Below are 13,191 nucleotides of genomic sequence, written 5' to 3'. Positions count from 1 at the left end.
TAATATTGATGTCTACGAGGCGGATTTGGAACTCCGGACTTGAAGGGAGCACACCCTTGTCCACCACATCAGTTGGGCTTCCACAGAAGTTGAAAGAGCAGTGAGAGGCTGAGGAAATGGCATCTTTGCCTATCACGTGTAAAGTGTTGTCGGCAACACTTTGGTTGCACCAAATCATGTACATAAATAGAATTCGGCCTCTACATTGCCTCACTCTTGATAAGACAACTATGAAACACCACCCCGCCAGTGCTTCATCAACCTAGCGAAAAGAAACACTTTCATGTTGCTATCTCATAAGAATATGCTTAGGAATCCTCTCTAACTTTTTTTTTCTGCAATTTTGCTTCGAAGTATTCGGAAAATATTCTAGAAATATTTGTGAAATATTCGAAAAATATTCTATTCGATTCGCACTCACACTTCAATATTCGAATTTGCTTCGCACCCAAAATTTTGCTATTCGCACAGCTCTACTAGTAATACATTCTAAATTAAGCACAGTAGAGAGTACGCGATACCTTTGATGCCTGTGGGAGGGAAAGATTCAGTTGTCATATCTAACACTTATATAACCAGCTTACATGATAAATTTCCCTATTTAAATCTTGCATCCGAGATTATAAAGATGAAATCGCGACAAGAAAATAAAACGGTCATGACGTTTCGGTTAGGGGTACCTTTATTTCATAACGGCAGAAACGCTGGGGGACTATACTTTCCTAAAGCTTGTCACAGTATTATTAGAACTGTTCGACTGCTCATTCAAGCCATTAGCCACATTATGTATGAAAGGGAAAGAATGATCAGTTTGTATAACACCCTCTAAAGCACAGATCAATGAAGCACTGGCATGTACAGTAAATTCTATGTATAAATGCTGTGACTCTGTTTCACTCTTTCTTTTTTTGTGACGTTACTTGCAGCGAGTCTCAGAAAGCAGCAGAGGCCTGGAAAAGATATCTGCGATATGATGACAGCAAGATTGTAGGTAGGTAACTTCCACCGACCATAGAGTGGGGTGACTAGTTACAAAATTTCAAAGGGATCTGTAATTTGCTTATACTTGGCTTAGTGTAATTTTTTTACAGTACTGTAATAAATAATATTTTAGCAAATGGCCTGCAAAATAGTGGTTCCAGAAAGTATTTGCACCGCAAGTTCTTGCTCCTTATCTCTTCTGCAGTCTCAGTTATCTGTTAGAATTTATTGTGCGTGAGTAACTATAAATTAAGCTTCCTCATGCACTTGCAAAGAACATGGTTATACTGGCGCGTGTAAGGATAGGACTAAGAAAAAATGCACTTGGGTCGGCACAAATCTTGTGCACTGAGCGTTTCATACACGTTAAGTCACGCGAGCCAGTCTTTTGTTTGACTACTGTGCCCGTGCTGCCTGCAGACTGTTTTGTGGGCCAGCTGAAGAGTACACTCAAGTGCAGCGTCTGTGGCCACAAATCTGTGACCTTTGACCCCTTCTGGGATCTCTCCCTCCCGATACCCAAGGTGAGAGCCTCATTTTCGTACAAGTATAATAAGTCAAACATAGCCCTGCTTTAAGTCTTACCATTGCAAAATCAAGCTGTGCAGAGAGAGTACACAAACACCACAAATGCTAGACACAGGTTCAGTTCTTGGCTGCAGCGGCCACTCTTCGGTGGGGTTGAAATGTAAGAACATCCATGTCAGGGCTGGGCAAAGATACTTTGAAATTGTATCGCGATACAATACAAGATACTCAGGCAAGAAGTATTGGAGATACAGATGCAAGATACTGCCGCAATAATTGTATCCGATACGATACTTGGCAATTGTATCTTAAGATACTTCAATACATTCTCAAATTTCTTATTATAGATCCATGGATATAATGTAGTAGCAAACGCCTATACACGAAAATGTCTGCTTGAAAATTTCTTAAATGTGACCTATTTTGTTTCATTTATGAAATGTCTGTTAATATGCCATTAGTTTTGCCCTTCTTGCTCAAAGTACATTAGTTTCCTTCTTAAAACAACTTATTGGGGCTTGTTTTAGCTTCTTCACAGGACAACTCTTTAGACACTTCGACGGCAGCGGTTCTTGCTTGTCATTTTTGCACTTGATGGGAGTCGCTGCTCAGCTTGCCGACCAGCTAGCGGGTTGCCACATAATCACAATAACGTCAATAAGAAGCCTTCGCATGACGGCGCAAATACCGGTATGGACTTTTACCTTGTCCGTATAAGACAGTTCAATACCGTATATTCGGACAGGTGTACAGCAGCAACAACGCTGGTAGCAACTTTTTTTGGGGGGTGGGGGGAGGGGGGGGGGCGCATGGTGTATACGGGGTTTGAGACCGTTCGCTAGTGGCCTGACAGGCACACGTGACCGTCTCCGTCCCATTTGTTTTTATTTTCTAAATAAGTATGTTCATGAGCTACACATACATGACTGGTCTCAAGCATTTCTTTAGCGAGGAACATGTGGTCACTATGTGCTGAAACATAACTGTGGAACAAAAACTCTATATTTCAATCCGCGTCCAGATTTCACTCGTTGTGTACATCGGTATCGATCTTTCTCGAATCCTGACTCTAAATCGCCTTCAGAAATGACCTATATATGAGATATGGAAAAGGCTTACTTTCAAATGGCAACGTCATTTTGTTCAAACTCTCTCCGACCCCACCATCTTCACTGTCCCGGCCCTTGGAGCTAAGTTTCGCGACTGCGGCCCGCCGGCTATAAGCTGAGCTTGAGACCCCTGGTGTATACTTAGATGACATAAAACTGCGATGAATTTCCATGTTTTACTTAGCTGCTGGCGTAAGGGATTCTTTGTTGATATACTCACTAATGTGCAATCTTGTAGCAATTTTTCTTTAACGAGAGAACATGTGTAACGCACAAATGTTGCAGACGTATTGTATAGTTGCAAGAAGCGTCGCAGGACACCGCCGCTATTCGCGCTATTGCCGCTTATAGCTCCCTATACATGGCGACTAGTAATACGAAAAATATTTAAGAAGGCCTAAAAGAGCAAAACAAATATAAGTAAAATAGAGAGGTGGTTGTGTATCAAACATTCACATTGAATGAGTACAGAAACGCAATACAGAGGGCGCCCTTAATAGCTATGAGCATGAGGTATCGTCAACTTACCTGTTGAGACAATAGAAAATTCAGTGACTATGGAAAATTGCCTGAAACGGCTCGTTGGGACTCTCATAAGTAAAACGGAGCATTCAGTAAAACAGCGTTTCTCAAACATCTTTAAGATGTCTCCTAATGATTTCCATTATTATAATAGAAACTCAATTTCGCTATTTTCTTAAGCTGTAAGCAGAATATTTTGTACTGTGTACTCGGCACGCCCACATAATAATATATTTGTTTTCAAAATTGCCTTGGCAACGTATAAATGTGTAAATAGTAGTAGAAATAAAGCAGACAGAAGAATTAAGCGGAAATCTTATTTTGGGAGCGCATTACAAAAGACATACTGCAGTGACCAGACCGGAGAAACAGTGCAGAGACCTAGGTAATGCATGTGATGCAAAATGACAGCTAAGAAAGTACTTGTGCTAATAATCAAATTATGATTTCATAAATTCTTTGAATAAATCTAGATGGAAGTGAAAAATACGGTACGCCAAGATATTTTCTGTTAGGTAAATGGTTGCTCTGTCAGATCTAGCATCAGAACCAGTGGTGCTAAAGTTGTTAGAATATAATTTGCATATAAGTTAATTCATTGCATGCAAGTCAAACTTACATCCACGAGATCCTTCAAATCGCTGATATGTAAAATCCACGCGACGCAAAGCAACCCCATTCTTGCACGCATCACATTTCGTTACGGACCAAGACGCAAGGGAATCTTCAATAGCGGCACTGTAACAACATCAGAATTTGCGGGATAGATGCCTCACGCAGTGGAGCACGTGGCACAGGAGAGTGGCTATAGGAGCAAGTGTCGCGGCAATGGCGCAACTAAAAAGAAATAAATCGAGAAAACAAAAGGTACGTGGGCTGGGCGTAGACGTCCGCGTGCTTGTCTTCCTGATTTTCTACCCTCACTGGATGACTCTGGCGTAAAAATAAAATAACGTCACTGCCCTTAGACTTATTAAGATGTGGCACCAGCACCAGATTGAGAAGCGGAGCTTGGCCAGTGCTTATTGTTTCGCACGGTTGTGTTGCGATAGAAGTATCTTGTATCTTAAGATACACGATACATTATCGAATGTATCGGAAATACAGATACAGATACTTGTCTTGCGAGACGTATCGCGATACAGATACAAGATACACATACAGTATCTAAGATAGTATCTAAGATACATGTATCTTCGATACTGCCCAGCACTGATCCATGTGTACTGAGATTTATGAACATGTTCGAGAAATCCGGATGGTCAAAATTAACCGGGAGTTCAAAATTAACCCCACTACAGCTTGCCTCATAATATCGTGGTTTCGGCACGTGAAACCCCAGTATTCTCAACATTTCTCTAGCACCACAAGTCCTGTAGAAAGAAACAGCATGAAGAATGAAGAAAGTCGAGAAAAATTGCAGCGAAGCTTGGTGTCCCAGCTTTGGTCTCAACTCCTGACAAGCTGATGCACATATTCCCAGTCGTCAAAGTAACACGAATATGAAACCAGAGTGTGCAAATAAGTATGCCACACGCGTCTTAATTAGCAAACGAACCAGCTTAGTTCTGTGCAAAACTGAGACGGTTCACAAGGTGCTATTCCCACTCGTGTGGGAGATGCTTCATTGGTCACCATGCGAAGTACACGAGTGATGTCCCGAAAGAACACATCTTCCATATAGACGCAAAAGCATGGTCAGGACATCTAGCTGATCACTGCCAACGGTGTCAGTGTAGCCTGCTTCTCAGTAATGCAAGGCCACTACGTCACCTGAAATCGGAATAGAATGGCTTGGTCATTGAGGAATTTTGCATCAAAGCAACAAAGGAGTAAACTGTCATGATGGTAAAGTACAGAAAATAGTAATGGATAAGAGAAATGCTGATATTCACACCAGCTGAGTTTTTTTACATGGTTATGTATGCAGTTGAGCTCGGACGTATCAAATTATTCACTGTATCAAACAGTTGCAACATCCCTTTGAAAATTCTGTGCAAACGTGTAGTACTGTATCATGCATATGTCGAGCTCCCATTCAATGTTGACAGCACTTCTCCTAAGTAACATGCAATCGCTCCCTGTGTCATTGGAAATATTCATGCCAACAAAGCAGCGCTATTTTGGTAAATGCTGTCCAAGTCTGAAGGAAAGTACAACCTATGAAAGAAATATGAGCAAGGTGCATGTCTCGAAGCATCAGGGTTTTATTTGCACTTCATAATGATTGATTTGCTTTATTTATTAAACTTCACCACAACACAGCCCTGTGATACAGTGAACAAGCTAGTGCTAAAAGCAGTGAGTCATCATGCAGTGGAGCATACACTCAAACCTCGTTATAACGAACACGGATACAGTCGAACCCACTTATAACGATCCCACATATAACGATCTGTCGGTTATAACGACCATATTTGGGTGCACTTACGATTTTCGTATGCTAACCATTGAAGCTGCGTCCAGATATAGCGAACATTTTTCAAAGCCTCCTACTTTTACAACGAACACTTCAGACGCGGTCGCGGTAAAAATATGTCGCATACGAAGCGAAAAAAAGTTAAAGCATGCCTTCTAAAGCGTGATCAGGGGAGCGCGCTCGCACGTGCCCCGCTCCCGTTTACTCGCGACTAAGATACCCAGATCGGCGAGCACAGCACGCAGATTTCGGACGCTGCGAGCGAGGTCGCTCACTTTCCAGGCGTTTCTTCAGTGGTAGAATGGCAATGAGGAAAAAAAAAATAGTAGGCAGCATGAAGCCTTGCGGTCAGCTTTCGCACGGTGACCTTTCCTGACGCCGTTCTCTGTAGCCTGCGATGAAACAAACAATGCCTTGGATCGCAAGAAGGCATAAGTGCAAGAAGTGATAACCGCGATAACTTTCCATCGCAAAAAGGCTCACTGCGTCCCTAAACTCGTCAACGCCACAATGTGCTGCAAAAAGTCGTCCGTCTTTTTGGTAACGGCAGAGACCGGTCGATCGGTGATTACGACTTCCGCACAGTCATGGGCACGTTACCAGTAAAAAGTAACAGTGTTACAGTTACAGTTACCTAAGCCAAAAAAGTAACTCTGTTACATTTACAGTTACAGAATTTCCGAAAGTAACTTGTTACAGTTACAGTTACTGTGCAAAAGTAACGTCGTTACTTTTCCGTTACTGTACAAAAAATTAGATCACAAATCAAGTTATAGAATTTATTTAAAAAGGGTTGCACGTCGTAAGACCCTAGACGAAGGAAACATAAAAGGGGGCCCAACACCAGCAATCACTTTGAACGCCTCTTACTTCAAGTGGAAAACGTGGTTGATGTACTGGAACGACGGCAGTATATCCTAAGACGTTTATTAACTATACCCAGAAGCGCATGCGAAGAGCAGCGGGGAGTGCATCACGAGTGGTTACGACGTCCATTGTGTCTGCTCCATATATGTTTAAGGTGTGTCAGAGTCTGTTAGGAGAGTTTCCGGTCCGCTGGGCATACAAACCGCTTTTAAGTCCCGTTATTATACCTTGGAAGATGACAACGTGTGTTCACGAAATCCTAAGACTGCACACCTGCGGATGATCATGGCGGTATCTAAAAGTGCGATGCGGGGATCGGCGAAACGTGCACGAAATGGTCAACGAGGCCTAAAGAACTCAAGTGGAATGTCGCTAAAGCAACCCATGCAACGCGTTCTAAGATTTTGCTTGTTGAGCACTGCTGGATGACAGGTCATAGCTTTGACCTAAACAATGCGACGACGGTTTCTGAACAAAGGTGGGGGAAAAGCAACTCCTGGAATCGTGGTTCATTCGCCGCGGCTTGCAAAAACAGCCGCGGCCCCCCACTGGACATTTACAAGGACATGTGTGACTAGTGGACTGGTTGACCTCGGCTCATTTTTTTTTTTCTTTTTTAGGATGCCACCTGCATTGGGGGTGAAACGTCTGTCATTTTGTTAATAATTTTTGCATTAAGTCGGAGTAAACATTTTACAACCAGTTACAAAGAAGTTTTAAAATATCGCTTCGCTAGTTCACGGAATTTCTGGCCTTAGCCGTTTCGCGTTCTGCTGTTTTCTAGCCACCTGTCGAACACGAGTAGCTCGGAGCCTCAGATGAGGGAGACTATAAACATGGCATCCTAATGCTCCTCCACCTGTACACCAAGAACATAGCTAGATGCTCAAGTGACGAAAAGGATATATATGCTGAAAAAAAAATGGACGCGAACTTAGCAGGCTGTTCAGTTGAACCCCGATTTATTTACATGTTGCGTTAATGACAGACCTACAACATCGGTCTTCTGCAGGGAAGATAATACGCTTAGTCACCTCCTCTCCTAAACTGCGAGGGGAGCCCTATTCTGGAAAGTTGAGGGGTGGATAGGGTATATGGTAAAGAAGAAAGTTCGAAAAAGTGTTGCTGTTGGATAATTTTTCATAAAGACAGAAGTAACTGTAACGGTGTTTTCCGTTACAGTTACTGCGAAAAAAGTAACAGTGTTACAGTTACAAGTTCCTCTAACTTATAAGTAACTAGTTACAGTTACAAGTTACTGAAAAAAGTAACTAGTTACCGGTAACGCGTTACTAGTAACTAGTTACTGCCCAAGACTGCTTCCGCACGATTGCGGCGATGCCTTCGCGGATAAGCATCAGAAAAGAACGAAGGCGAGGTGGTGGCCGTCGATAAACGTGCCGTTATGCCGACAACCTTATCACAGTCATCTGTAGCAGGGGCGTAGCCAGAAACTTTTTTCGGGGGGGGGGGGTTCAACCATACTTAATGTATGTTCGTGCGTGCGTTTGTATGTGTGCGTGTATATATACGCAAGCAAAACTGAAAAATTTCGGGTGAGGGGGTGACCCCCCCCCCCTTGACTACGCCCCTGATCTGTAGATATCTGCGCGGCTGCGCGTGTGGCGTACACCGTACACTGCGGATTGACGGCGGTACGAGCGCGCCATGCTTAGCCATGCTGCCGTTCGCAAGTTTGCCGCCGCCGCGTCGTGCGAGACCGCTTTAAAGTGCGCGTCGCTTTGTAGAAACGAAAGTAGCTCGCTGTTGTTGAGCGGCGCGGGCACCGAGAAACGATGCACTGACAGCGAGCGTATACTGCGTGTTTTACTAGGTGACAACTGAAGTGCGCCGCGCATCGTCGTGCAGGGCCGCGAGAGCATCGTGGAGACGTAGTGCGCGTCGCTTGGAAAATGCTTGTTTTCGCCGCGTTGACCGAAGAGGCTAGTCGCCGCATCCGTGTACGATCCGGAGTGAAGCAAGCACGAAGAACGTACAAACGCGCGTACGGCATACAGCAAGCGGCCCGGCAGTGACTCCGCGACCCGAGTAGGCGACGCGCTGCACGCAACTAGCCAGGGACGATCGGCTGCATGTCGCGGTACCGCGCTTCGGTGAAGGTGTCAGCTCATTGCAAAGGCGGTTAATTCACTTGTGAGCACGCAGCGGGCGTCGCTTCACGACGCGAAAAGGCTTAGCTTGTCACCGAAGGGGTTGTTAGCACTTTAATAAAAGTGCACAAAGGAAAAAAAAAAAACGGCTTGGCCGCAAAGCGCACGTTTTTAAGGGCGAGTCCATATACAACGAACTACTGATATAACGACCACTTTTCCCGACACTTTCGAGTTCGTTATAAACTGGTTCGACTGTATAACGAATTATCGGTTATAACGAAATAAATGAAGAATAGTCTTGTAATAGCTACAGTGTTACAAATAAACGTTTATAACGGAATTTCTGATATAACGAAGTTATTTTTGTGGCAGATGCGACTTTGTTGTAATGAAGTTTGAGTGTACTAACTGTGGCATTTGCTATTGGGAAGTGCGCTGGTGCAGTGCTGATGAGTAGCAAATGTCACTTGTAAAATCCAGCATTTGTCATATATGTGTCTTCGATATGCAACTTTGTTACACGGTTTATCTGGAGGTATAATTTACCTGTGGCGATGTAATACCGGTGTCACACGGTGCACTGCTAATCTCGATTAGACCCGACAGGGATCAAATTTCTCACCAGTGCATAAGAATGCAAACTTGAGCGAGTTGGTAAGCGTTCATCTTTTGTTGAAACAGTGCACATAGGACGAGGACGAAGAAATAGGAGCACAGGACAGGCGCTGTGCTCCTATTTCTTCATCCTCGTCCTGTGCGCACTGTTTCAACGAAAAATTCTCACCACTGATTGGCTCCCTTCTGCAGCGTGCATAAGGGAGCCAATCGCGATAAATGTGACCGTGTGACACCGGCATAAGACTTTAATAAATTTCAAATAAGCCTGGAGATAAAATTTGCCATTCCTTATTTTCAGTGCGTATTGAAGCCACCTGATTTAACAGCAAAGTAGTAGCATGGCCAGAAATGACTGATGAGAAGATATGCATAAGTTCAATATAATTGGGCTTGCTACTTGTCCGAGATATACGTGCTTGATTATGCATTCATACCTAGGATATACCAGATGAACATGGGGTAGGGCATAGAGTTTCCTACAATATTTACTAAAGAGAACGCTGGCGCTAGTGTCTATGGGCGCTGCAACGCATGACGCTTCAGCCAGCATGGGAACGATGGGTAGTACATGGATTTGTCTAAACTTCGTTCTTTCGGCTCCATTTGGCTCCGCATCGCCTGCATCCGCTTTGCCACAAAACAAAGTTGAGCAAAAGTCAGCAGTTCCACTTCACCACTTTAACCTTTTTAGGCTCACCAATTCAAATGTGGTCACGAAGTTCACAGCGATGTACTCTTTTATCCGAAACGAACGCCAAAACACCGCAATAAACAAAGCCTCAAGTGTGTTTGAAACCGTAAGCATGGAGAGTAGGCAAATCCATGTGCTACACATCATTCCCATGGTGGCTGAACGATCACAGCGCCAGAGTTTCCTCTAGGTAATTGTAGGAAACTCTATGGGTTAGGGTACCATTCTCTCTCTCTCTCTGCCAAACACAGAGCATTAGCCGAGAGACACTTGTTCACTTTTGTGGCCTTATCTATACATATGCCTTGTAATGGACAATTGGTCCAGTCAAGCTGTTTTTCCAACAGCTTTTAGCCACTGGTGTTCACCAGAACTCTTACATTTCTGGAAATAAATCTGTGTTGTATTGTAGCTATGCAGTGGAGCCTCTTTATGATAAAGCCTCATCTGACCTGTTCACACGCTTTTGCAATCATGCAGGGCTCGGACTCCGTCACTCTCCAGCAGTGCCTGAGCCTGTTCACGAAAGAAGAAGTGCTGGACGGCGATGAGAAGCCTGTAAGTTTATGCTTGCACATTTAAGCTTGCATGCGTTATGGCTTGCACACTTCATTTGACCCAACCAAAACTGCAGAGCTTTGGCTGTAAATGTAATTAAGGCTTTGTTCCAGTACTTGCTTACCATAGACATCTAAGTGGACAGTTAAAGGGACAGTGGTGATCCTTAGTCTCATTCAAAATGTCTGTCTCTGATTTAGTAGTTCTGCTAACAGGAATGCGGTTTTCTTGGTTACAGCTTCTTAAAGAAACTGGAAGGCCTGCTTGCAGAAATTTGGATATTGTTCATCGAACGTAACGTGCTGTCGTTTTAATTTAAAGGAGCTGGTGTTCAAAGCCGTTAACGTCCAATATCTGGCTGAATAGCTAGTTGGCCAACCTGTAAATGTTTTGTGAGACAAAGGATTGAAAACAGGTCTCACGTGGAGCACATTCTTTGTTTCTTGCTGTTACTTCAACGTTACGCATTGTCTCTGTTTTGAATGCTCTTTCTTTTTTCTTTCCAGGCTTGCTCTCACTGCAAGACCCGTCAGAAATGTACAAAAAGCTTTACCATCCACCGGTGTCCAAAAATTCTTGTGCTTCGTATCCTTTTTATCTGCCATACATTCAAAAAACTTTTTTTTTGCTGTATGTCTACACTGATCTCTCTTTGTTCCAAACTCTCGTGACAAAAGCCAGCTGACAGTAATGCCCCTGTCACACGGACAGCCTTAACCGCAGTTACGGTTACGGCTAACCACAATTAGGTAGCTACACAGCAGACATAACCGCAGTTAGTCTCCTAGCCGTGGTTATCGCAAATGAAGTTAGGCAAGCACGGTTTACCCCTACAAACCAAGAAGCTGTCAAGATGGCAGACAAGCTGCGCACTAGCCGTGAACTGGCACAAGTTAATCGGCAGCTTCACATTGTTTGTGAAGGAAAACTGGGTTCGCTGTGGAACAGCCTGCAACAAAGATTACTCCCTGCTTGGCGGGATTAGCGAGTACAGCCCCTACTGCTACACGTTTCTTGAAGGGAATTGCTTTTCACACTGTTCGTGTGTAGCCGCGTCATAAAGCAGCAAACACTGAATATGTGGTTGAAGATGGAATGATTCAATACACTGTCACGGAGGTGTAGAAAGTCTGTCTCGTACCACGAACTTTGCCAAGGGTGTGCCCAAACTTCTTGCTGACCACATGATCAGCACATGAATTCATCTGCTTGGGCAACTGAGTTAAGTGAGCCCGTGTAGTAGCGGCGAACCGCGTTCGCGTTAACTGCGATTAATCCTGTAAACCATGGTTAAGCATAACCACAGTTAAAAGCTGTTCGTGTGACACTGGTATAAGTGAGGTAACTGTCTTGTGCTGAAAGCATCTTCTACTTGTTGCAATACTATTGAAGTACTATAACATTCGTGAGGTATATCGTGAGGCACATAAACAACCTGTTAGTGGAAACGCCTCTTCGTAGATATGCTCAAGCACTGCCTGAAGCGTCTTCAGCATTGTTGTGCCGTATGCCTTTGGAAAGATGTGTGTCAAGGACGTGGGTGAAGTGTCTACTCTCAGTTAAAATATACACTACGAAGATACTCAGTCTTAGAAATCAATGCCTTTGAACGGTGCATGACTGCTAAACATTAAAAGACATTTCTATTATCCTTGACTTGTGTTGATAATCAGATCTGAAGCGATTCTCTCCCAGTGAAAGGTTTCGGGCGAAGCTGAACACGCGTGTCGAGTTCCCCCTGACGAACCTTGATCTCTGCCCGTACATGTCCAACAGTGAGTTCTTTTCATTTTCAGTTCTTTATCAGATGAAGCTGTGTGCCTTTACAGTACTCTCAAATTGAAACGCGACATTGTTTTTTAGTATGACGACTGCTATGATCAACTGTTCATGATAACCGGGTCCTTTCGCTGCAAATCTGGCCGCTAATGCTAATGTTGGCTCCAACGCAAGTGTTAGTCAATGTTACGTCGATATGACACGAACTTTAGGCACTAGAAACAAAAGTATGTACAATACTTAGCCCTAAATTTTCGCGTTTCAATCCAAGAGTACCATCTCTCGCTAAGCTCAATGCACTACTTTCAGAGGTCTTGGATCCTGCATGTATAACATTAGGAGAACAGAATTAGTCTGGCAGTTGCCCATGGCACGCTTAGCTAAGATGGAAATATGCTTGTAGTCCCCAGTGAGTGACCTCTTGCCCTATGACACGACGTCACAGGGCATGATGCCACGTCACGCCCTTCTTCATCTATTTGCTCCTGCAGCACAGCTAAGTTTAATGCTAGGTCAGGGACACTCCAGAAACACAGTAAATTTTCTGTTAGATGCACACTATTAGTCCCGATCGTTCTTTTTTCAAGCATATTGGAACTTGCAGTCACTTCCACTGAGGCCACACTAACAACGCTGGCTCATCGATGATGCTGGATCATTTGTACGAAAATAATCTTGATGACTCAGTCGTGTATAGCGAAGAAAAAGAGCTTGCAACAACTTGATATCGCATTCTTCTGAATGAAAATTCTCTTGCACTGCACCATTTTTTAAAGGGACAATATTAATTAAATCTCATGAGATGAATAAGTGTTCGAATATGCAAAATAGCACCACTTGTACCAAACAGTTTTCGTAGGTGAGGAAATGACATGAAAATAGAGACAAGCTTTGTGCCACCTCTGAGAAAAGAAGCCTGCAGGACTTCTAAGGTTCGCATGTAAGAGTGGGATGCAATTGTGACCTCTTAAATTCTCGAATTGCACACAGCACTGAGCTCTTTTC

General features: G+C 43.7%; 1 protein-coding gene across 6 annotated transcripts in view; it reads left to right on the top strand.

Annotated features, from left to right (window-relative positions):
* The window catches only part of LOC119393888 (ubiquitin carboxyl-terminal hydrolase 2), a 288,961-nt gene that overhangs the window by 271,555 nt on the left and 4,215 nt on the right, over positions 1 to 13,191 (top strand). Inside the window, exons 8-12 of one of the 6 annotated variants that reach the window (XM_049416409.1) lie at positions 927 to 991; positions 1,402 to 1,505; positions 10,330 to 10,407; positions 10,914 to 10,992; positions 12,081 to 12,182. The exons of 2 other annotated variants lie outside the window; for them this stretch is intronic. In XM_049416409.1, coding sequence (XP_049272366.1) covers positions 927 to 991; positions 1,402 to 1,505; positions 10,330 to 10,407; positions 10,914 to 10,992; positions 12,081 to 12,182 — 428 coding nt within the window. The remainder of the gene's footprint in view (positions 1 to 926; positions 992 to 1,401; positions 1,506 to 10,329; positions 10,408 to 10,913; positions 10,993 to 12,080; positions 12,183 to 13,191) is intronic. 3 more of the 6 variants (XM_049416408.1, XM_049416405.1, XM_049416407.1) reach the window with 3 other exon arrangements.

Source organism: Rhipicephalus sanguineus, chromosome 5 (genome assembly GCF_013339695.2).
Source record: "Rhipicephalus sanguineus isolate Rsan-2018 chromosome 5, BIME_Rsan_1.4, whole genome shotgun sequence".
NCBI classification, from domain to species: Eukaryota; Metazoa; Arthropoda; class Arachnida; order Ixodida; family Ixodidae; genus Rhipicephalus; species Rhipicephalus sanguineus.
The sequence above is the reverse complement of the archived record's forward strand: the minus strand, read 5'-3'. Positions and strand labels throughout refer to the sequence as shown.